The sequence below is a fragment of the Euwallacea fornicatus genome, chromosome 17 (genome assembly GCF_040115645.1).
Source record: "Euwallacea fornicatus isolate EFF26 chromosome 17, ASM4011564v1, whole genome shotgun sequence".
In the NCBI taxonomy this organism is placed as follows: domain Eukaryota; kingdom Metazoa; phylum Arthropoda; class Insecta; order Coleoptera; family Curculionidae; genus Euwallacea; species Euwallacea fornicatus.
The window spans coordinates 2,307,559-2,333,050 of record NC_089557.1 but is presented as its reverse complement, the minus strand read 5'-3'; the positions used below and the strand labels follow the sequence as shown (position 1 = coordinate 2,333,050).

The following is a 25,492-nucleotide window of genomic DNA, read 5'->3' as shown; positions in this document are numbered from 1 at the left end:
TATAAATTATTAAGATTTATTAAAAACCTTGGTCCCTCATGGATTGCAAAATGTTTTCCCCTGAATTAATGCAGGCTGTTCCACACTCCATAGACCATTAGAGGTTTTTCAAGAAGTGCTCAGAGAATCGCTGTAACACTTTACTCGTGCAATAGGACGAAAGTCAAGTCAAGGCAAACGTGCCTTTTTTTATATTTCTTTATTGCAAGAAAGTAAAATTCTTCAAACACTTTTTTGAAAGCTACTAATGGGATGACTCAAAATACACAAGACAACCCATAAAAAAAACAAAAATTTTAGCTGATTCACACCAACTAAACCACATGGTGCAGGGAAAACGGACTAGGCCCCTGAATTGTACGCCAAAAACTCCACTTGTAGACGTGAAATATATAGGGGATCAAACATAAAATCTTTGAATTTGACACCCTGTATATTATTTTTTGGCGTCCACGTTTTTTTTTCGTTTTTTGGGTTTATCAAATTTTATTATCTTTTACTTATTAAAAATTTTGATAGGAAGTTATGTAGTCCGAGCGAATTTTTATAAGTTATTGCGAAATGTAGTACAATAGCAGATAGAACGCATGAGGCTTGTTAATTATTCTCAATAGAAATTTTTAGTTTTATTAATTGGAAGTTTTGGTTTTATACATAGTTTTATTGCCTTTCAATGATTTTATAGTTGTTGATTTATTAGAGTTTAATGACTTTGCCTATTCGCATACGATATTATTCTCTTAACTATAGTATTTTCACAAGTGCAACGTTACCGCCTGTTAAAGAAAGTGGCTAGTTTTTTTGGACACATCTCGATTTTATAGGAATATTTCATGCAGGATACAGTATACTCCAGTCTGATTTAACAATTATCTCCAATTCATCCATGACTGCAGCATACTAAAAAGACTGATTTGATTATGATTTGAATCAATTTTGGCTATCCCTGTGCACTACATCAATAGTCATTTCCTACTATAATCCAGAACTTAAGCGGGAAGAAATCAGATGCGGAGGTAAGCAAACCATAGACTATGCAGTTTTTGTATCTCATCTCTAAACTGGCACTCCTGACAACCAAAACTGCCTCAACTGAAGTCTCCCCAGAACTACTTACTTAAGCTCAACGCCAAAGTATTACAAAAATGAGTACGAAAACGTTTAATGTAATATATTCCTGCCCGAAGTGCTATTATCTCATTACTTTAAAAAGGCAAATTTAATTCTACACAGTGGCCCGCAATTAAACTTAATAAGGGGCAGTTAAAACTGGACGTTACGTTCATTAATAATGCAATTCACAATATCTATGTACCTACCTTCCCCTTAAACTATCATTATAAGCTGCAGAATGATGGCAGGTGATGGTCACAAAATACCGGATATTTCTATAATCGCGGTATAGGTAATTAGATCATAACTAGCGTTTGTGTTAAAAGAACCCTAAGTAAAGCTAAAAACAACGAAAAAGAGGAAATAAACACGAAGAACACTCTCGCTCTCGAATGTCAACTCGAACTGAAGAAAAATGTAAACAAACGAAAAATGTAAAGGATGGCGCTGAGTCGAAGATAATTACGACTTACGCTTCAGACACTTTCCATCTTTTTTTATTCTGTAGTACAAATAAATAGGCAATAAAAGCAAATGTTTTCAAATTATTTCATTTTATTGCTGCTCTCCAATATAAATGATATGTAGAACATAAAACATGAAATAGAATTTAAAACGATCAGCCAGTTGGGAGAAATTTAATTTATCCGATAACTATTTAAAAAGCCGGCCAACTGCGCAAGCAACATAAACAGTCTAGAATTAGAATCGAATTTTATTGGGCGATTTAGTAGTGACGTCAACAAGAAACGTATGTCCAATCCTTCCTCAAAATTTTAAATAGGCCATAACCTCACTCTTCTGTTCTATTACTTCTTGTATGTTTTGATTTTGAACCCGGAATATTTATACGTACATCATGGGACGTCGGTACTACTGCGAATATTGCAACAAAACCTTTATCGATGAGCTAGAAGCTCGCAAGAAACACCTCCAAAGCGCCAATCACATAAAACTGAGAAATTTGCATTACGAACAGTGCAGAGGTAAAACAACGCATTTCAAAGACCGCAAAAAGATTCACTGAAATCTTTTTCACAGATCCTGCTACAATTCTAAAGGAAGAGCTATTAAAAATTCCTTGCAGGAAGTTTTTTCATACTGGGACATGTTTGTTTGAAGGTGGTTGCAAGTACACACATTATTTACCCGAACAATTGTGTGAACTTCGACAGCAAGGTGAGAGAACCACTATTAAAATATCGATATTTGAGACCAATATTTTCTTAAATAGTAACTAACTTCTTTTGACTTTGCTAAGATGTGATTTTTAACAAAAAATTTTTACTGCATTATTTATCTACGAAGTCATACCAAATTCAACATTTGACAAAAGAATGCTCTTTCGTCTTAAATATTTAATTTCCTGAATTTATTCTACTTTTATTGCACAATTAATTGCAGTGGATCAATTGGAGTTCAAGAGACAGAAACTAGAAGAAGAAAGGAACCACATTCCCTCAATTGATTCATGGTTAGAAAAATATGAGCGTACTGCTAATAAGGGCGTTGGCAATTCCCTTCATACCCCATGGACTTATCCTGATAACTTAGCATCCAGACTAGATTTGCCCCCATCTCTGGTTAAATTTAGACCAGAACATTTCCATGATGATAATTTTGAAGAATGGGGTATATGATTGGTCTGACCAATGGTGATTCTAAGTTAGTTGTGGCTATTGTTTGTTGTAAAATTAGAAAAATTACAATAAAATTATGGGCTGTTTATCTTATGATACTATATTCCGAAGTATAAGGTCCTATGAATATAAGCAATTAAGATTTTCCTTCTCAATAGGGTTCCAATTGTCTATTTACCTATCATTTTTTAACGGAACAAACTTACTTAAGAAGTACTTAACAAAAGAAATATTCATAAAGGAACAGCAGAAAACTTAAATTCTAATGTTAGAAACTCATATGTATTGTAAAAAGGTTCTATAATAGGTCCGATTTGCTAACAAGTTTATACTGATTATTTAAGCGTAGAAGGTGCAGTTTTCAACAAAGTGCCGTATCTTATATTGGTTTTGAACCAGAAATACGTAGTTTATATAATATTCTTTTTTAGGTTTTGCAAACAAATACCCAACACCACTGCTTAGCGTATAACATCAATGCGTATCAACACGAAAGCAAGTTGTATCAAAAGATGTCAGATAAACCCATACACATTAAAATTGTACTTTCATAAGTTTGTTGGTATTACAAATAATGCAGTCTGATTGTGTGGACATTACACGTGTATAGATCAACTGTAAAACTGATTGTTGCCATTAGAATTTTTGGAATTGACAATGGTTTAGATTAAATGGGAAAGTTGCGCCGGTATTATCACTGATGTTCTAAAACTAGATATGAATATAGTGTGACATGTATACGAAATAATGATCTTGCTGTAATGGGAATCAACACTAATATCCATATCATTCCCAATAAACTACTGGGTCCCTTAAAATCATAAGTTTTCCCTTATATTATTAATCTCAAGAACACGAAAAGCTTGTCGACTTCATAGTTTGGTTTGTGTCCAGAGCCGGATCTAACATTTTCAGGTATTTTTATATATTACAAGGAATTGTTAATATCAAACAATATGAGAATCCACAATTCTGGGGGGCAAAACTATCTTAGTTTGAAGTAGATGTCTCGGCCTCTCCATGGCCCTCCTTACGTGTGAGATGGCCCCTGAACGAAGCCTGAATTTTGGCAGCTGCTTTGTTAAGGTCTGGATCTGTTAAATCTATATCCACCTCCTCCTCCTCCTAAAACGTTAAAGGTATTCGCATTAAGAAGGCTCTTAAATTTGGTGCGAAAATGCACCTTTTTGTCATCTTTGTTTCCGCTTTCATCGTGGCCTTTCTCGATATTCTTCCGTGTCATGTGACCGCGAAACGAAGCTTGGATTTTCGTGGCCGCGTTGCGAAGTTCTGAAAATAAAGGAGGTTCATTAATAAGCCTTCCGATCTTTCCAAGAGGAAAAGTTTTACCATTAGGATGTTTTTTCGCCTATCTCGAGAATAATGACGGCAAGAAATACGCAATTTGGGTATTGCAAGTAGTAGCAAGATGTTTTCCTACTGAGATGTTTGCTGTGTTGTCGGTTTAGAAGGATTTATGATTAATTAATAAAAGAAACTTGCAAAGTGGGACAAATAATCCCATCATCTCTAAACTATAAAGGACAGGCAATCCGTCTTGATTTTTGGCTTGTGCGCTCCATTTATCTCGACGCGCGATTTTTTCGCGATATCTCGCTCGAAAGCATCTCTAAAGATAACAAATTGCATTCCATTATTTCAAAATATGCCGCTTTTCGCTCAGCGAAAGCGTGATTAATGGAGTTTTTGCCGGGTCCATTTCGGGCCCAAAACTTGTGCCCGACGTCGGCTTAGCATTGTGCCTTTATACACCTCCATATGGATTTTGTAATTAATTTTGCCGCTTCTGGAAATTAATATAAGAGAAGGTTTTGTGGCAAATTTTCAAGTCATTTTGCCCTTCCAGTTCGTGTTTGATTACCTAATGAAGACTATACCACTTTGTTAAGTTTTATGAAGATTCATGACCGAGTTGACGCAGCCGTGCGGACTTCGTTTAAGGAAGTAACAGATTTTGGGTCTACATGAACGATTTGTTGCGAGGAAAGGAGTGTCTAACTTAAGCGGCTCTATTTGTCTGCTGGGGCATTCTGAAATGTTCGTGTTGAATAAGGAGATTTGAAGAAACTGGAGCGCTCGTTCGAAAAATTAAATGTCTCGTTATAGTGAGGGCAAATGCGGAGAGACGGAGAGGGATGGTGTTGAAAGCGGTGTACAAAAAAAAATTAAATATCTCGCTCGCATATTCCACAATAAAAAGTATATTTTTAGTATCAGTGGCTCTCCTACCAGCACGCTACTAAGCAATTTTGAATTGAAAAAATTAAAACACTTATTTCAGAATTTCTCGTTCAGTCCGGAAGAAAAAGCCCCCTCGAGATTCATTAATAATACGTCCCGTTTTCGAGTAATAAATTAAAAACCATTTGTCTGTCGCGCATCTGAATAGCCTTTGTAGTGATTTCTGAATGAGGCTCAGACGCAGCACAAGTGGTACCGCCATTTTTTAAACATCTTGAGTGTAAATGTGCAGGGCTGGTATGTCCGTGCTACCGGACGAACGTCTTAATCGCCGTCCCGAGCAGTTTCCCAGTCCATAAGGCCGGTACTTGACACGTGCCACATCTAAAAGTTATCGGTAATTTTTCTATACCTGAAAAAATTCTTCCCGTGGATTCTCATCGTCGGTTCTTGACCGAAGACATCTCTTTTACATGCCGCGCTTCTCTAAAGTATTTTTCAAGTTACCTTACCTTGAACCGATATTTGCTCAACTTTGGAATAAGTACACAATGTTTTCATACAAATTTTCATAGACGATTATCAGCCAAGCTAAATGTTTGCTTTACTCAGCCCTCAAAGACATTATATCATAAGCTAGTTTTTATGGTTCAAATCACGTAGCTTTCTATTTACGTCACAAAATGTAAAGATTGAGAGTTGCCTTACGTAAAATGACGAGTCATATGAATTTCGTATGGTAGAAAAGAATAAAGATATATTTGACTGTCACGTTTAGACAAGTTTTGTATGTATGACATGTATGTATTTAGACATAACACTATTTTTTTGCACGGTTGCCACTTAATTTGTTGACGTTTTCATATAATTTGTTGTCTTACACCGTCCGTGTTCTTTGTTCATAAATTCTGACCATAAAAATGTGTTCTTTTGAGATCTGAAATAGTGCTCATGGTTATTTGTTATCGGTGTTTTTATTTTGTCGGTGTAACGCCCAAGTTCTTAAACAGTCGATGTAAGGTGGTTTTAGCGTTCCTGCTACATATTATTTTTGAAAAGATATGGCATCACTGCTAATATGAACCCTGCGCATAAGAAGTTACGTAATTTGAACCATAGTTTCTTATTTGCCAAACAAAACGCCTTTTGATATATTGCCCCCATTGAAAGTGAAGTTTGATTAAATGCAAGAAGAAATCCTGATAACCCATTGTGTGCTACGACAGATTTAGAACTCCGAGGCGATCCATTCAAATTTCCCCAAAGGGTCCGAATACGGCGATAACTCTGGGAGTTTATAACGCTCGTCAATAGCCTTTTGACTGAAAAACGAAAATAGCCCCTTTTACTCTACAACTTGAGATTAATGATCCCCGAAGTGAGAATAGGATTCGGCCGTTATGGGGTAAGCAATTAAGTAGGCATCCAATTCGGAGAATGTAAGGGCGGCTTTGAAAAATGTATATATTGCAGGCGAGGGGCGGCAATTCAGTAATGTTGTTACAAGTTTAAATTAAGCGAAAGCCTGCAGCCTAAAAGGCAATTTTAAATTCTTTTCCCGTTTGAAAATTAAGCGAAGCTCCTTTTAAAAAAAGAATACAAATCGGGCGACGTTCTTGCAGCCGATCGCAGCATTTATCTTAAATTAAATCTTTTTCCGTCACTTTTTTGCCGAATTTTATTCAATGCTACGACAGGAAATACTCAAAATCCGCTCGTTAAATCTACGGAGCAAAATAAACCGGAGAATTAGGCATATGGTGAATGCACGTATAAACGTTCCGAGAAAACCCCCAGAGCATTAAATTCACGTGTCGTTTTCCCGTACCTGGATCGTCCAATCTAAATTCGTTTTCCAGTTCCTCCCTCGTGGGTTCTCTCTCCGGTTCCTGTTTCGCCTGTGGCTGTTTCATGCTTTTCCTAGTTTTGTGACCCCTGTAATCGGAGCGAGTTTGAATAGACCGTTTCCAACTTTCACACAGAGACTAACCTGAAAGCTGCCTGGATTTTAGTAGCTGCCTCGTCCTCTCCTTTGGGCGTGTCGCTGTTCTGTCCCTCAACTGTGCCGTTCGACCGGATTGTTATCGTTTTTGAGGAGCTGGTTCTCGTGTCTTTGGCTGGAAAATCTGCAAAATATCATTTTTTTAACTGTATCTCCGCCGCCGCATTATATAGAGGCATGGAATTTCTCCTTCGCAACAAGCGTAAAATATTTAAACTTTGCAGTGAATTATAAACAAACCCTGGGGGCGGAATTCCATGAAAACAACCAACATTTTGGAAATTCCAGGTGCTTCGCATAGTCTGAATTTATCATGAATAATAATCCGAGTATAATACTAAATTTAAAGGGGCGTGGGCTAAATTCGTAAATAAATGTCACTCAGCCTTAAATCCATCAAATTTTCGCTATATTAAATATATCTGCACGTGCACAGGGTGTCCTAGAATGTGTGGACAATCGCTCGTATTGGTTTATGAATTTTTTTGTTAAAGCGGAACTGGCAAACTAAGCAAGTTAAATGCATTGAAATGATACAATTTGAAGGAACCTCATCTAACATCCATCATACTAAAAAATTATTTAATTACAAACTTATTAAAGAAAAATTTCCAAAGGCGTCCTTCAAGATCTTGCGTACAGAGTCCGTAGAAAAAACTTTTCATACTACCTTAATGCATTCTTTATAAATCTGAAAGGTTACTCACATACCCTGGCACACCTTGTATAGATTTCCTCCAGTGGTTTAAAGAAGTCGTATTTTTCATAACTGGATTATATATGATACACACAACTTTAACGTAGATTTTTCTCATAATTTTATTCTAGAAGATTAAGAACACATTCTGCGGTATCTCTTAAAATATTTAAACTCTGTAGTGAATTATGAACGTCTCCTGCGAGTACAATCCCACAAGCTTCACCCGAAAAGACATCCGTTCCAGGTGTATCGTACAATTTGAATCTAGAATGGATATTAATCCAAGCTTAGTGCTTCATTCAAAGGAATATGAGTAAATTTCATATTTAACTGCGTACTCAGACTCCTCTTTAGTTTTCCTTATATTAAATATTATATGTGTAGCTTTCATCCGGGTATTTGCGCGTAAGTGCTGGTTCGCATAACTTCGTTATGTATGATACACACTCTTATCTCCTCTACGGCTTGTATTGTAGGTTCGTGTGTTTTATAGGTTTTGAGCACTTTTTCTGTCGATTTCTTGCTGTCCTTCCCAGTATTCACGTCATACCAATTTAAATGGAAATCGATATTTCGGTATCACTTTAATCCTTCGTTGCAGAGAAACGTTATTTTTGATTGAAATCGGTAGGCAATTTCAGTTATTCCTGGATGCAAGAGCTATAGTTCCCTTCATATCGATTACATAGATCAAGCTTTAGATAGAAATTCGTTAATGTGGAAATATAAACTGCTGTATTGTGCAGAAGAGATAATTAATGGACACAATAGGACCCCTTTTGTTGGCAGATGGCAATATTAATCGCTTATTATGAGGCTAATTCGTAGCAAATAAAAAAGGAAATTAGTCAGCGTTAAATTCTGACGATGAACACCGGATAAAGCTTGACCTATCACGTTTGAAGCCCGTAGGATCGAAAGAATGCTTTCATGACCTATTTTAAAGTAGGTTTTCATTTTTAAAATTTCATTACTAATAACCCGTAAGGAAGCTTTTGAGGATTTGATTATATACAGGATGTGAAAGCATAAGAGACTCGAATAACATCATGAAAGAATGAAAGGGTAACAACTTCTGAGTCCCAGGAAAGGTCAGTAATTGAGGAAACTAGACAAAGAGAGAAAATATAAGATGCAATAATTTTAATTATTATTGTTCTTATTATTATAGCAACAGCAAAATTATGAAATTGAAAATTGTTGTATTGAAACTAGCTAACTTCTCACAATCGGTTTTTCCACTATGCCCAAAAAGCGCAGTAATCTATGTACTATTAGCACAAGCCATGATCTGGAACGGTTTGTTGCAACATTGTATTTTTACAGTTTTGTTCTCCTTTTTTGGCACGTGAAACACTAATCTATGTCGGCGAAATCAGAGTAACTGACGTCGCCATGACGTGACAGGGACACTAACGCATGGAACCCATTGATTTAAAAAAAGACATTGTCTCCTAAGTCCACTGCAGTAGATCTGCATTACAATGACCTTTATGCGAGATTGCCAATATTTATTATGAATATTTGGGCGAGATGAAGACAATCGACACAGCTGGACCATTTTCAACCCTCTTTTCGTTACCAGACAAACGAGACAGTCGGCTTCCCTTCCCCTTCAACCGCTCTATTGGAACATTTCCAAATTGTATTTTTTTTCTGCGCTTCGTTTTTGTAAAAAAAAAACAAATCTTCGATTGTCCTTTTAGAGATAAAACCCGTTAGTCGAAAATGAGTCGTTTTGGTTTTGAAACAATTTTTGTACAAAACTATTTAATTGGTCTGTTTCTACTTCCAACTCGGTTAACTGATTACACATACCTAAATCTTTAACAAGGCGTACTTTCTCAGACAATCGAAAGTGCAAAGGTTCTTGTAGAGATACAGCATAGAATGTGGGGCTCCACCATGATGGATGAGTCAGTGCATTTCGCTCGATATCAGTTGGCCAGTGCGACATTCCGATTTAACCCTGTTGACTTTTTTCCTCTGCGGTCATATCAAGTCCTTGGTTTATAAAAGCTCGTCGGTCACCCAAGAGGAACTGGTAGGGAGAGTGATGGCAGTCTCCCTTTTCGTGCAGTAAGGTCCGCAAATACCATATAGGGTGCGCGATTCTATGATTCGACGGTCAAATTTATGTAACGAGGTTAGAGGTCGCCATTTAAACCATTTTTATAAACGAATTATTTTTGTTGTCTTTAATACAAATCACTTAATTTTTATGTCTTTTAAGGTCAACGAGGAAACATTACACTTTTGTATGAAATTCACTTCAGAGCCAAAACAGCTCATTTTCGACTAGGAGTTTATATGCAAACCTTTTCCACTACAGGGTCCTCTATTACCTCTTCAAAAAATTGACTCCACATTTTTTAAACAAAATCCGCATGGAGATTATATATGGTTGAACTACTCAAATTTCCCCAAAATGTTGTCAGACATTTTTGGTAAGTTTGCGACCTATTTTACACAAGATAATTCACTCAAAATAAATCGATTATCAATTAAGCTTCTAAAGGTGCTCTTACAAGGGTGAAACCAGCTGCACACCACAGATGCATGAAACATAAGAGATGGGACACGAGGCACGCAGCAAATACTGCTCGGAGGCAGAATACCGCAAATCAATTGAATTTAAGCGGATAACGATCACACACCACAATATGCAAATCTACAAGATCCACGTAAAATCAGTTGATTTACGTTATTATGCTCCGAGAGGCATTTACTGCGTGCATCATGTTGCATGTCTTAAAGCTCATGGATCTCATATTATGTGAGACCGGCTTGATGAGTGAAAGCAACGATTTCCAGTCGTGTTATTTCGATAGTTCAGCAACTTTATCGCGGTTAGTTAACTGCATGGTCAGCATTTCGGTTTTTCATGGAATCATACGGCCCCCTTTCCCTGACCCGTTAAGTCATCCACAGAAAACGAGGTTTTCAGGGATTATTCCATGTGGGGATGCGGGTTTTTCGTGAAAATACGGAATTTTGAAGCAGGTTTTTGAAAGGGTTTTCGCCCCTCTGAAAGTATCGGCAACCTTTATGAGTGGTTCGGGCGCAGCCTCTAGTCTGCCGTATTTAGCACTTTTCTGGCTACGATGTGCGGGCGACATTGTGCTCCATCCACATACAAGATATACGGTTTGGACATAAAAAAAACCTTTCAGAGAGTCCTTTGATGTCCGCTCTCATAGCTCCCGATTTATTTATTCGTCATCGGTCACTCCCCGTAATCAACTGAAGTTGGCAAAATCAGCTAAAACCCTTCGCCTTCTTCTCTCAAAAAGCGAGAATGCATAAGATAAAAATCCATCGTATTATACAGGATGCCCGTTTGAAAACGAAGCATGTGCAGTTTTCAACAGCCAAGAGAATTTACAAATAAAAACGTTGGAACTCAAAAACTTATTTTTAAACATTCGTTAATGATCCGCTGCCGTAAGTCGTCCCAAAGAGTTGGTTCGGTGACGTAGATTCCACTTTTTGTTTAAAAATAAATCCACTGGACTTAAGTCTGGAGAACGCGGCGGCCACTCCATAGGCTCTCTGCTTCCAACCCGTTGTCCAGGAAACATTTGATCTAAATACTGACGAACGGTCAACGCACAACGATAGGATAGACAGGGGAGTCCAAGTTAACGTAAAATGTTTCCCCCTCAAAAATAAGTTTTACGTGTCCGATCGTGTTTTCGCAAATTCTCTTAGCTGTTAGGGATTGCGCGCGTTTCGATTTCGAACGGCCACTCTGTATGAAACGCCATTTGCTCAAGCACAACTATAATTACGTACTTGCGGTCTGTTCCTAATGACGACATGCAATCCGATGCTTTAACTACTAGATTTCTATTTTTTTTTACTTCGCTGCCGACCTTTCGCTTTGGGGCTAATAAAATGAAAAGCGAATTCCCAGGGCCTAATAATACAGCGAGAAGCTGCCGTACACCATTTATTAGTGATGTGCTGATCAATATTTGCAGGAAACGGTTAAGTTGCATATTACCTAGTATGACTTTGGTATGTACAAAAATAGAACTCTGTCTACGTAGCTTTATGCAAAGTGCTTGCATAAAATATTCCTGGAAAGCACATTTGTATAACGTCTCCAGGGAACGTGGGAGGTTCCAGAGCGCTGCTAAAGTTTGACAGTACAAACTTTTAGAAACATTAGCCAACATGGAACAAATCGTGATAAGCGCCCCGCCTAATTTTTCTTAGTCTGCCCGGATTTCGTTATCCGCTGCTAAGTAAATTAGATCTCGCCTTCTGAAATAATTGCGTTCGCCCCCTGAATCGATCCTCCCGCGAAACATCAGCATACTGCCCCCAGCCTTGGCCCTTATTAGATCTTGCCAAGAAGAACACATTTATTTACGTTTTCCCAATGCCGTTGTGAACAATTCCAGAAAATTCCGATAGACAAGGCGGAGAGGCCCGGACGCAGCTGCAGTGCTCTAGCCCTGGATAACCCGACTAGGATATTAACAGGGCTTAGAGCTGGAAATACTAAATAATTGACACCGGGACAACTGGATCTCGATAAGCTGCATTATTGTTGCGGACTTAAATGGATTATGCAGGATTGCAAAAGTTGGTGTTCCAGTTTAGTTATTGAGAGTGCCTGTCGATGTTTATATTCCAAATGTTTCTGGAGCTCAACCGGCTCAAATCTATTCCCGTCTCGGGAACCATTCAAGATCCATCCCATGACGCTCGGAGGGTGGCCGGAGAGAGTGGCTGATTGAAACATTTCGCGATGGAGTCGCGAAAACAATGGAGACACACATTGGCCGGCACACTCACCAGATCTATCCCCACTATTATTATTTATTTATTGGGATTATTATTTATGGGGAATTATGGAGTAACTCATTGACAGATCTGTTCCCATCGATATGAGGGAGCTGCGAAGGAAGGTTATCAACCACCAAAGTGCCTGTGACCGGGAATAAGGGGTGGACCAACAGAGTACCCCTAATGATTTCCTATATTTATTCGCTTTTTATTTTATTATTTGCAGAGCGCTCTTTGCCATCACAGGATCATTGACACTTTCCCCAAGCTGTCGTTCTAAAATTGAACCTAAAATTGCAAGAACTTTCCCCAATTTAGCCGACCTCCTGTTTTATGGTCCCCATCGTCGAGCCCCCAAAACGGGGCACCCTGTACCAAACGCACGCACAGCTTGCATTAATGAGCTTATGTGTGGCTAACCGTATGTTAAATTTTCTCATTTGCCTCTTCTGCGGTCCGTTTTACGAGCTCATAAAACAACTTGACTGAACTGAGATGAGTAAATGCACCACATAAAATTGTCATAAATAGAAATTACATCGTCGTCATCTCTCTGATGTCTGTTACATGTATCTCACTGAACATACTCGGTGGTGTGCTCAATTTATCGGGAGCATGTCAAGGGTCTTCATAAATGTATCCAAACGGCTGCTCTTTTTGCAAGCGATGAATTATGAGGCTGAGCGGCACGGAGGCTGCACCCGCTATGCGTTTCCATTTCACTGTGCTAAATCTTGAATTTTTACGTGATTTTTGCCAACACAAAGAACAACTTCGACGTTGTGGCACGAGCAAATGAAAATATTTTCCTTAAACAAAGACACCCCCCCCCCTCCCGCCACACCAGGCCTTCTCCTCCCCTGCACCCAGCAAGCTCTGAAGGTCAATAAAAACGTATTTCCTCCATTCCGCATATGAAAGTTTCACAACAGTGTTTGTTTCCATCAGCAAACACCTACATCCGAGTAATAGACAGCAATAGAGCTCTGTTTGCCAGACGTAATCTACACACTCCAGCCCTAAAGGGCGCTTCTGGAGGTCCGCATATTTTTTTTTGAATTAAACGTTCCATCATATCCATGAATGGTCACACAGGAATTCATACAGTGACAAACTTTGTGATGGATATGGAATGTTTTGCCACTCGTTTTCGAATTTGCTTTCACCTTAAAATCGATTTTAAAAACTTTCTTTTGTTAGGTTGCCTCGAAGCCGTCCGCCGTGGCGCGAAAGGGCCTTTAAAAAGTTTTTCGGGGGCTTGAATTATATATAAATCTATTTCCATGTCGGTGTCAAGCCTTCTTGAGCCATATTGAGCTTCTGGGAATATAATATTGCCAGACGGGGATGAACATGAATATATCGTGCGGCTCCAACTTGACCCCTCCTCCCCCTTTAATTTTTAACAAATTAATTTTTTTTTTAACATTGCATTGATGGGTGTTACAATCAAAATTAATGATAAATCGATAAAAAAACAGTTTCAATCGGGTCAGTTTGATAATTATTTGCGCTCTAGGCGTTGTGTGAATTATTTTGAATCTCGGTGGTTAGCGTTGTATGAACCTGTATCGCAATATCGGTGTTCCACGGCAGTGAAAACTGATTTAAAGTGGTCAGTATCGCACAATTGACCCCATTAAGATGGGACTCCGTTAAGTCCCCCTCGGCGAAATTTCCCACGAAAGCTGCGACCCTCAACCGGTCTATGAGCATTTCACTTTCAATAATTTCTCCAGGTGAAAAATGAACTTTTTCTTTCACATTTATCAGTAAACTGTAGCACGAACCTGTAAAATCATTATATGTTGGTCATCATATAAATTCGTTATCATAACAAATGCATCGTCATCGTTAATCATGTGCCTATCAATGTGTGGGGGTGTGATTTTAAACCTGAACGTAGACATTGTATGTTTAAATGTAAAAAACTTACTATATGTTCATATGCTACTAAATATGCATGTGTTGTATGTTTGCATGTTTTTTAGCGGGTTTACCACCTATATATACTGTTCATTATTATTTTTAACACGAATATGACGTTTTTTGCAGTTATTTCTACATATACCACTGCAGAGAAGTATCTAAATAATATTTCGATGTGTTTGACCATTGCCACCTATACGCGACGTCCAACGTAAGGAGAGCCCAGCGAGGAGATCCCGGATCTCCTCTTTTCTCTGGAAGTTCGCCTGCCCTCCCCAATCCCTACACCTCTGACCCATAGCTGTATTTAACTGACATTCCTTCGAGATCCCGGGAAACGTAAATCTATCAATTCAAGAAAATCTGCTTTGCGGCCATTCCACTAGTAGCACATAATGAATACAAATAGAAGATAATTGAAATAAAGCACGACTACCACAAACAAGCAGATAATTGAAAATGTTGGTTCTGACTTTTGAATCGCGCTTGCTTAACCCGCATGAAACTGATTTTATTTGGGACATCATGCATGTAACTTCGATGTAATACCAGGGACGGACGTGCAAAGTCCGAAAGCAACGTCCCAAATGCGTTCGGAACGTGAAGTAATCATAAGATGACTCTTTAGTGGGACATGAATTGAATGAAAAAGAGGCGCCACCCCTTGACTTAAAAAGCCAAAAATCGCTAAGGGTGTCTGCTGAGTAGTGCGAAGGGCCCCAAATTCAGACAGGCCCTCAGAGGCAAGAGCGGCGAGGCCAATGGGCTGGGTGCGAAAAGGCCATGGAAGGCTGAAATGTCCATTGGACGTGGACAAGCGAACTCGCACCCAAAGCCGCAGCGAAGCAACTAGCAGAAGATGAGTTGACTAGGCAACTCGCAGTCCTCTTTCAACCCGAGGTTTTTAGTGGGCAGACGCTTAGGTGAATCCCATAAATCCCGCCAAAGAGTCCTCGATGGGCAGCTCGCATTTATAGAGCCGACTGACCTTCTACCTTAATAAAATTTCATGTTTTCTCGTTGAGGCACAATGTACTTGTATGAAATTATACACCTTTAAAGGTCGAACCGTAGCAGGTCGCAAATGGTCCACATCAATTAGGAAGGGACACGTCGTTCATCCTTCGCAATGACACCGAAAGCTCACAAACCAAAGCACGACCGTAAAAACTTCCCATCAAATGATATAAATCTCCATGAATCCCTACAAAATTGTGTGGTTACTGATGAAAGGTCGAAATTACCAATAAAGTAACTTTTACTACCAAAAAAACCTGCTCAATCTTTTATTATCCGCGCCGAGGACCCGGTTTGCTTGACTTTAAGTCGTAAAAAACTTCATAACCAATTTAGAGCGTGAGCGGAATTTAGTTTTTCTTGGGAACTGGAGCAAACCACAAAAGGGCTGACCCACATTCGTCCAGGCAAATAGAGGCCTTTCCTTATTACTTGAGCACTCAACGTTTCCCTATTTCCGTATCCCTTGATGTGGGAATTGTGCTTTTATAGTTGTCTTATTTCGGCGCGAGCGAGTCTTTGAGTGGGGCATCACTTCGGAAATGGTCTTTGCGGTTGTTTTGCATTTGGCGGATTAAATCGATGGTTCGCGCTAAAATTCAATTAAATTTGAAAGGAAAAATAATGCGTGTGGCAGTCTCGAAAATACGAACTAACCCGCACGTGTCTTAGGAATCACTAACACACTCGTTTGTTAGGAGAAACCACTGAACGATGGAAACGACTGAATGAGAGTTGCTGGGCTAAAAGAATAACCAATGCGTAAGCGCACAAGGCAAAACGGGGCCCTTAGCTACCTTCTACGTATCACTAAAACGGCAAATAAAAGTGAATTTTAATAGTCACATTCAAAAAATGCCACTAAATGTCAGAGACGTCACCTAGCCGACCATTATGAAAGTGAGCATGCGCAAATCCGCAAAGATAAAGCGTCGAATTTCTGATGGTGGTACCAATCCGGTTCCCGTCGAAGTCCAGTTACAGTCCGATAGTCTTTTTTTTTATTTATCTTTTTTCACTCTGTACGTACGTCCTCGTAAGAACATTTCTTCTCTCTGCGCCCTCGCCTGCATCTCGCGCGCAACACTTCACGCTCCTGCGTTAAGAATCACATTTCTTCACTTGTCATGCATTTTTCTCACGAATCACGATCAACTGTGCCATGCTCGAATCTGCCTTAAACGCCAAAATTTGTGACGTGTACTTAGTCGAACAACTTTTACGTGGGTTTACGAGGGAAAGTCAATAATATCCAAAAATGCGTCCCTGCTGAATCCAGTTAATTAGGATGCATTGCCAGGCTTTATTATTTATTCAAAACTATGTAATTATCTCTCTGTTTTAAACAGGATTTAAAATAGCCTTTTAAGCGATTTCAATTTTTAAAAATAAACACCCAGCCGGAGATCGAATAATTTGCGTCATCCCCAGGCACGCGTTCAGGTTAACCTACTTTTTTAATTTCACACAGATCTAGCAAAAAAACTTAAGCTCTTCCCTGTCTGAATGTGAGTAATTGATTTTCTCCTGAAGAGATAAATTTTAATTTTACAAACCCGTCTGGGGGGCTTCTCATTTTGGTATTTATTACCTGCTCTACCTCTATTTATATTCCGCAAATCGATTACATAATACAATTAACGTCGAGTGATTTTTGGGGCCCTGACCTAAATAAATCGCAAATTTTATTTAAGCTGCCGCTACACGATCACGACTCAAATGCAAATTAACTTATGAAGTCGCCCTCGTAATTAGTATGTATAACTTGTTGCCCATGTGTGCATGATGGCTATACTTCATCTAAGGGGTGACTTTATTGTTATTGAAGATGGAAATCCGGCTAAAGGGGCGGAATTTTGTGAAAAATTCAATGCCAGTTTCAGCTTTATGCGGGTTTTTGAGATTACTGAAATATGGGGGAAAATTGAAAATCTGGAGGTGCTGGAAGGTCAACTGGGTCGTTGAACGCTTTGTGACGAGATAGCCACCAGTCACCCTGTAGTGCGTGGATGATCACGTGGAACATTTAGCACCATGGAAGTCCGAATTACCCTCGTGGATAATGAATCGCCACAGCCTTCATAAATCTCGTGTCCAACACAGCTGACTTGCATAATAGAAAAATCACCCTTGAGTTGCATACTCCCCGGAGAAATTTTATTTTTCCCCCGGAAATTAATTTATCCTATTAACCTTGTTTGGCATGATAAATTATGCCTCGCAAGTTGAGATATGAATATGCGTTACACAATTTCCCATGTCGTGTATGCTTCAGATGACAGCTTTCTATTAAAAGAACTATTTATCGTTGGAAAAGTTGATTCTAGAGGTTTCCAAAGGAAAAGTGTTCCTAGAAGGCACTAAGGCCCAATGTTAATACACTATTATCGCCTAGATTTTCCACGAATTGGAGTGTGGTAATAGGAAGAGCTTTCCGTTCGATTCTGAAAATTTTCCATATGTATCGAGGCCACGTTTCCGAACAATGGCAACTTTGTTGCAGTTTCTGAGAATCGGTGGGAGCAGTAAAAGCAGAAACTTTCCAGTTTTCCCACAGCTAATTTTACACATGAATGAGTTCTAAACTGCAAAACTACGAAACATTCCGGGGACAAAGAAAGCATGTAAACCATCCTTGGACCTCCTTATTGTCCTCGTTTCCTGCCACCCCTGTAATGTTTCATCTAACGGGCTGAGCGAAACTATCAAGAAGCGTCCGCAACGTGGAATTTTTTAAAATTTATTCATAAAGGATGAAACCTCAAGGAAGTGGACTTGACGAGTAACGTCTATTAACAACTAACAGGACAATCGGCCTGGAGTTGCGCCTCATTGTCGTCCATAGTAACTGTCGTGGACAATGACTCACATCTAAACAAAACCTTGAGTTAGAGCTTTTTACGTGCCCTCAAGTATTAGTTTCCCAGATGTCCCTAAAACATAAACTCGTTGTAATTTATTACGGTTTCGGGCCTAAAAAGGACGCACTTTCTACTCAGCATTAAATAATCTATAGGTTAATTTGGGCCGGGTCAGATGGTGAGAAATGGAGTCTTGAGGATTATGGCCGCAAGGTTAAATAATAAATAGCGTTACTTGTTTCGTATGTACAATAACATCGCCTGATAACTGTATGATCAGATATTGAGATAAACGAATTGGCAATGCTTAACGAACATACCCACTTTCCCACGCCCAAGAAGAATTAATTCAAGCATTTGGACCCCATTCAAATCCATTTTTTATCGCTTTCTATTTCGAGTTTATCGCATCCGATGACCTACTAACCTTTGTCATCGCCCAGATAATAAACCCCCCTATCAGGGATCGATTTTGCAACAAAACCGGCCTCCTATTTTCACAAAATACTGTAGGGTCGGCCGGTTCTCGATTGTCTGTCCAGCTATTTAGGGCAGAATTCACTTTTTCCCCGTTTCGTTTTCCCCTTTTAGATTCGTTAAATAACAATCGAGTCCAAAGTCGAAAGTAAAATTTAAAAATGGAACATCAGTCGTAAACATTACAGCCCTGTTTGCGGTGCTTATAATTAATTATTGAAGACGGCTTTATGATTTTTTTAAAAGGAAAATGACGGTAGAATTCGAACGTATTAAAGATCAATCAGAACAAGCATAAATAAAGAACAATCGGAATCAGACATGGGGTGCATTACCCTGCGGCCTAAAAATTAATCGACCCTCGTATATCGATATAACACTTCTTGACCTTGGATGAACACAAACGTCGGTTATTTTGTCTTTGATGCCACATGATACATCAAGTTAGATGGGACTTGCCTGACATTGACATGTACGACGTTATTCAGATGCGTTACACCGTTTTTGCAATAATTCAACCTGTGACGCGTCGAAGATTAAGCCATCTCAACGTATATAAAAAAAAATCGCATGCACATAAGTGTGTTATTATTAGCTGGAGTGAACCAGAACAATGCATGTTTACGCGCAAAGTTCGGTGCTCTAAAGTTCGAAGGCTCAAACGGGAATTGTAAAGCTGCGGAGCCCTGTGGCTGAACGAGCAATCGGGAGGCCTCATTGTAATTTATAGATGTGATTACGTATCTCCTCGATGCGGTTATAAATAGATTATTGCCTTTTGATTTGCTAAATTTAAATGTGGAGGTTCTCACGACGCCCCAGGCGAGGGCTAAAATTATTGCTCAGCTCAAGTGCCTATTTGAGGGTGTATTTATGTAAAGAGATCTTTGACAATTGTCAGAGGTAAGCCTCGGCTAGGCGGGTAAATTTCACACCACAAAATGGCGACAGGGGCCAAATCAATAATTATATGGTTATTTGAGGCTATGTAGAAATAATGCATATTAGTGACGTTGCGCTCAAGGACGCCACCAGCAATGGAGAAATTCGGCTGTTTTGAGCTTCCAAGAACGTGCTGCCTTCATAAAATCTCGTGTTTCTTGTAATACGATGGGCGGTCAAATATTTCGATTTTGACGTGAGTTATAGAAGTGAAACCATCTTCAAAAAGTTTTTTTTCGAATTAACTAAGATCTGAATCAATATGATTCTATTTTATATTCTCTAAAATCAATGGTTGGTTTATAATTGCCAGATCTGCCCCATTTAGTAGAGGCGCATGGTACTATCAGATGAACCCTGCATTTTTTACTTAAAAATTAGCCTGCAATATACCTTTTAGACGTAATAAATATAGTCAATTTAGACGACATTTAGCTAATTGAAAATACATCATAGTACCTCTATTTAAATCCCTTTCTTTGTAATTAAATTAGGTGAAGGGTAAATAAAATGATCGTCTTTATTTCAATTAAATCAGAACTTGATCCCCTTTCGACCGACTACATCAGTAACGACTGTTAATTAATAAAACATTAGAGAATGTTATTATTGGTAAATCCATTAGAATTTCAATCAGACATTCACTCCCTATAACAATTAATGCAAATTCAATTAGGCACATGCAAAGCGTGATTAATTACTGGAGCACTGTTCATATCTGCTGCTATTTTGGAAGCCCGTGTCAAAAATCGCACAAAATTTAGTTTAAATCAAAATTACAAGTTAGAGAGTAATTTACGCTTCCTTCATGACCGCTTGTACTAATTTCCATTAACTAACGAGCCCGTTTAGCTCCAAAAATCAACTAATAAAGTTCCGTGCCAACTCCTAAGAAGACGAAAATTTCAGACAAACACCATTGATTGGGACAAAGCCAAATTTAATTGGTTATCCGTCAATTAACCAAGTTAAATAAGCTCACAAAGCGTTTTTAAAGGAGATATTTCTTCACTTTCACACCCTCAAAAGGGTCAACAACATTTCGCGATTAAAAAACTCTCGTCCCTAATCAATCTAAAGTAAGCTCTCACCTGGCCACTAATCCTCCAGCTACACCAACGACACCTGCCTACACAACACAAGTCGGCCTGAATATGGTCGAAAATCTGGTTACTTCCTTGTTATATGCATCGTATTACCTTTGGTGCGGCTAGTTGCGACGTACGTCTGCAGCCTTTCCAGTAGAATCAATTCAGGCCGACCTATAGCGGCTCGTCGCGATTTGAGCGGTGTTTGGAGGGTCAGTAAGAAATGGTGTTTCGTAATAAATTTGAACGGCATAAGGCACGTGTTTAGTTTTCTCTTTAAGGAGAGTTTAGTGAATTTTTCATTAGAACCCTCGAGGCATTTGTCGTTTAATGGGGCACATTTGACGTTGCGGCAATTAAATTCAGTCATTGAGGGTTGGGTAGCGATATTCTTGCTATAATGACACCTCAAAGAAATGGAGGCCAATTTGGTTTATGAGATTTTTTTTTAATTTAAATCAATAAGCTCTTTTGCATGCGACAAGAGCGTCTCGAACAAGAAATCCTGTACGGGGTTGCGGAATGCGCCATGTTGGTTGAGTGTTTTCCTCCGTAGTTTGTTTGCTGATATGCCATCTAACGAGTAAAATCGAAGGGTGGCAAGAACTGTAAATCGATAACAGGCAAGTTTCTTCTTTAGTTTAAAAAATCAATTTGGCATTTATGACAGAATCCACGGATGGCGCCACCGCCGAAGCGATTGTTAAAGGAGGTTTAATTTGATTTAGGGCAGGAGTTTTCAAATTTATTACCCGCTTCAGATAAGTTTGCGAATTTTAGCGTTTTATATTTTAAAAATTGATTTGTGACGCTGTTCGTGACTGCAACCAACGGGATTAGAAATTGAGAAACAAGAACTTTTCTCAGATGTTACATTCAAAACAGGTATTTTTTAAACTAATTTTCCTGCAACAAAACTGCTTTTTTATATGTATTAGCAGTTCTCAAATAAAATTGTGTGGATGATTTAAAAATGATTTCATTAACTTTTAACTCAAATAAACTCTTGAAGTCAGTTTAAATTTATGTAGGATGGTCAGTACCACTTGTGTAGCTAATATAGTAAAGGTTGAAACGAGACAGGGTATATGCTATTATTGTTTGTTAATGTTTGTTTACATTTACCTGTGAGTATTTATATATAAATATTATCGTCGCGCAAATAGCAAATAGCTATTGCTTTAGGGGAGTAGTTACGTTTTTTTTAGGATTTAAAATGTTGAAATTTCGTTGATTTTGAAGGGAAACAATTTTGTAGCAAAGACTTTCTGGCTATGGAAATATACAGAATCCACATAGAATAGATATATGCATATTAGTGACGGAGCATATTAACGTTAACCACTTTCTAAAATTTAATCAATATCTTGAAAACTCGAAGAGCAGTCGTTTTAAAAACCTAAGTCACATTAATAACCTCCATCAACCTGCTCTAGGCGAATCGTCTTGAGCTCTTTAGGTCCTGACATATCAACTAATATTTACACTACTGTGATTTTGTACAAAACAACGGGCGAGTGGGATGCCAGGCCAACATTTATAAAGTAAATGGCCTGCGCGTATGACGGATTTATATCCTGCGAATCTTTCACTATTATTTCGACGCCTCACGGCCCCTATTTAAGTTCCATTAAATGTAAGAAAAACGTAAAAATCACACGGAAACGGGGTTTAATCGACCTTAATCGAACAAAAAATTATATGTTTTTCAGGGCGGAAATGCAAATTTGCTGCCTAAACTCGCCTGCTTCTCGGTCATAAATATCGCTGCAGCAGTAAATTTGCTACTTTTTCGTCGAATGAAAGAAACAACCATTATTTCAGCAGACCTCTTGCATAATGCATTTCTTAATCCCAACTTGTCTCATGTCCTTGTCGCTGATTAAATGCAATTCAATGTAATACGCTTTCCACAATGATATAACAAAAAAAAACGAACAATGCACCAGGCGGTGTTTGTTGTGCTTGGAAACACAATGCCTCGTCGCGTGATAAAAGATAATAAAAACTATCGATTTTCCTATATTAGGAAGACACCTGTCCGTGACTAGTGGGAAAAAGAGAAAAACACCTATGTGTGATATTAACGGGTTGGGTCCTCAAATCAAAAAGCTCAAATTAAATTTCCGGATCTCTCCTAGGTGAACTTCTTTTTTGAGACAGTTAAGATATAACGTACAAATAAACTTTCTTAAAATAAAATTGGATCATCCCCCATGTAATACCGTAAGTTGAAATTAAAGCTCATCGATATATTAATAATATACTAGTATACGATCGTATTGCGTGTACTTATCAGATAGAAACTTCTATACTATCATCAATTATAAATGCCTACACCTTTTTTTTAAAGCAACCTTTAAGTAATTTTCGTGCAGTCGCGTAATTGATTTTATGGCTCATCATAATTCCACAGTTTATGACACACATTTCGCCGTACGAGCTAATTCTAATGGGAGAAGTTACGGCTCTTCTCTCCTCAATTTGAGGTATGGGACGGGCTAGTAAATGTATCGCATCAATTACAACTTTTGGGTGTGCGATATTTATCAGAGATAACGTGAGGAATTATGACATGTGTTTTAGCATTGGCTCACGCAAAAGTAATTTTGATAATGGGAGCGCCATGCTATTGCCATTAGAAAGATACATCATCGGACACGCGATAATCTATGAGAAACAGATATGGGCCTTTGTTTCAAAAAACCACCTGACAAGGGCGAGCGTTATTCTCAGTTAACTTCTACTTGTGCATGTGGCGTTAAACAAAATAAAGGACACTGAACATTAATTATGACACGTGTCACACTAGACATTAACTATGACACGCGTCATATTAGACATTAACTACGACACATGACATAGTTAATAACAATTATGGCATATGTCATATCAATGGACCCGGTAGCTAGAAACTCGGGCGCGGTGTTCGTAGCAGTCTGATCCTCATGAGAAAAAAGACTAGTTCAAGTTAAAAAAGCATTGAGAGGAATCTATCTGTCAACCAAAATTATAGGTGTTCTATTTCATATATGAAAATTGAATGGGATCCCGTGATTCGTTTCCGTTTAACGTAGCGTCGCAGCTCTTTCCTAAATATGGACGCATTCAGTGAACCGTAAGACTACAACAGTTGCAGTCGGTGTAATATCGACTTAAAGCGGTAAAGATCGTGACGTTGAACAGTTAAATTTCTGAATTTTTTGACAATATCAAACTAACCGCCGCTTATCAAATCGAATGGTTCAAAAAGAAGCAGTTTTCAAGCTTCAATTGGTGCTGTGCTGGACCGCTGCAAGTTCCCTGAATATGCGCTATATGCCTCGCGAAAAAAAAAATTTACGAGACATAATTTCTTCGTCACTGTGATTCACCCTGTATTTTAATTCGGAATATTACAATTCCCGGCTGCGCTGCTGTCTCTTAAGCAAATAGCCAACAATATTGAAAAGTTGTTTATTGTGTATGAGTAACACTATAAATTGAGATAACATTGTTCGATAATCCTTTCGCGTTTAACAGCCCGTTAGAGAGCAAATTAATAGCCAATTTATCGGCGTCTGGAGTAAAGAGTTCAGCAAGGAAACTTGATTAAAATTGACAATTATGTAGATACTAATAAAGCTTGCCCAAGAAGATCGTAATTCCGACTTCACGCCCCCTTTCAGAGAAGTTTAGTCGATATTTTTAAAACCGTTCTTTTTCTTTACCAATAAAAAGTGACGAATAATGATTTTTTTTTCTTTGCAGATCCTGCTCCGCCAAGCCCCTAATCGAGAGACCAGTGTGAACAAACGTCTGCAGAGTTAATTAGGCGACCTTTAATGAAAGGGTAAAGATAATGAGGGCACTGAACGCCGTGGCCCCTTAAAATGGCCCTCAGATTTAAGAAATAATGACGTCTATCGCGTTGAAGGGGGCCTTCCTGCTTGTCATGCATGAGATCGCAATTTAATTTGGACTTGTTGAGTGTTTCCGGAAATTGCAAGCAGCCAGACTGGCCGACACCGGACGCCAGAGGCGCGGAGAACCGACAAATCCGGAGGACTCCTCCAGGGGTATCAATAATTTTTGGTTAGCCTTGCACGCCACTGTAGTTCACTCACCCTTTCTTTCCCTCGAGGCCCTAGAGATTTGCCAGAGACGGAATTTTATCATACGGTTCGAAATAGGGGAGTTTTTATGATTGCACTTCGGAATTCTCACACCGAGCTTGCCTGGAGTATGCGAAAATGTATTTTAATCAACCCAGTATACATACCAGCCCCCACATGGTTCTCTCCCCCACTCTTGTGCCTGTCACCTTCCTCCCGACTTTCATTTTCGTTTTGATTGTTCGAAGAGGTTTCCTTACTGGTATTGCACCCCATTGTCGGACAATCGCCTAGTTCAGTCGAAAATTTCGCACTCACACAAACACCCCTCGTATTCGTATATGGCGAATATCCAGAACCCGCGCCTTGATGGGGCCCCACCAAAGTCCATTAAAAATTGTCCGCCCTATGAATGGACCCGATCAAAAGATTCTCTCATCCAGCTCGATTCTTTGTCTGGCTTTAGACCGTATTGGATTAAATTCCGGACTCTACGCACCCCCGGAACGCGATCAAACAAGGGTGTTTCTCCCCGATTATTTCATTCAAAATTGTCGGCCGATTCTAGGGCGTGCGCGGCGGCATCTTCGGTTTGATTACGAGTTTATTTGTTTATTGAGAGGGGTTTTG

At 38.9% G+C, this 25,492-nt stretch overlaps 2 protein-coding genes across 2 annotated transcripts; one reads left to right on the top strand and one right to left on the bottom strand.

Annotated features, from left to right (window-relative positions):
* The first annotated feature begins 1,819 nt into the window (after positions 1-1,819).
* On the top strand, positions 1,820-2,846 carry LOC136344584 (zinc finger matrin-type protein 5). The gene is made up of 3 exons (XM_066292188.1): positions 1,820-2,099; positions 2,155-2,292; positions 2,518-2,846. The coding sequence occupies exons 1-3, from the start codon at positions 1,973-1,975 to the stop codon at positions 2,751-2,753; spliced, it is 501 nt and encodes a 166-aa protein (XP_066148285.1). The 5' UTR covers positions 1,820-1,972; the 3' UTR covers positions 2,754-2,846.
* On the bottom strand, positions 2,838-25,147 carry LOC136344583 (uncharacterized). Its single transcript, XM_066292187.1, has 5 exons — positions 25,030-25,147; positions 6,946-7,081; positions 6,784-6,890; positions 3,937-4,043; positions 2,838-3,878 (listed from the first exon to the last, which is right to left on the bottom strand). Exons 1-5 carry the CDS (start codon positions 25,136-25,138, stop codon positions 3,744-3,746), a joined length of 594 nt encoding a protein of 197 aa, XP_066148284.1. The 5' UTR covers positions 25,139-25,147; the 3' UTR covers positions 2,838-3,743.
* Positions 25,148-25,492: the final 345 nt, after the last annotated feature.

What these genes read in the sequence shown, in the direction of transcription:
- LOC136344584 (XM_066292188.1), top strand. Translation starts at nt 1,973, where the DNA reads ATGGGACGTCGGTACTACTGCGAATATTGCAACAAAACCTTTATCGAT. An exon ending in GCATTACGAACAGTGCAGAG is followed by an intron (nt 2,100 to 2,154) that starts GTAAAACAACGC and finishes TCTTTTTCACAG; the next exon opens with ATCCTGCTACAATTCTAAAG. An exon ending in GTGTGAACTTCGACAGCAAG is followed by an intron (nt 2,293 to 2,517) that starts GTGAGAGAACCA and finishes AATTAATTGCAG; the next exon opens with TGGATCAATTGGAGTTCAAG.
- LOC136344583 (XM_066292187.1), bottom strand. Translation starts at nt 25,138, where the DNA reads ATGGGGTGCAATACCAGTAAGGAAACCTCTTCGAACAATCAAAACGAA. An exon ending in AGAGAACCATGTGGGGGCTG is followed by an intron (nt 7,082 to 25,029) that starts GTATGTATACTG and finishes GATATTTTGCAG; the next exon opens with ATTTTCCAGCCAAAGACACG. An exon ending in ATTTAGATTGGACGATCCAG is followed by an intron (nt 4,044 to 6,783) that starts GTACGGGAAAAC and finishes CTTTATTTTCAG; the next exon opens with AACTTCGCAACGCGGCCACG.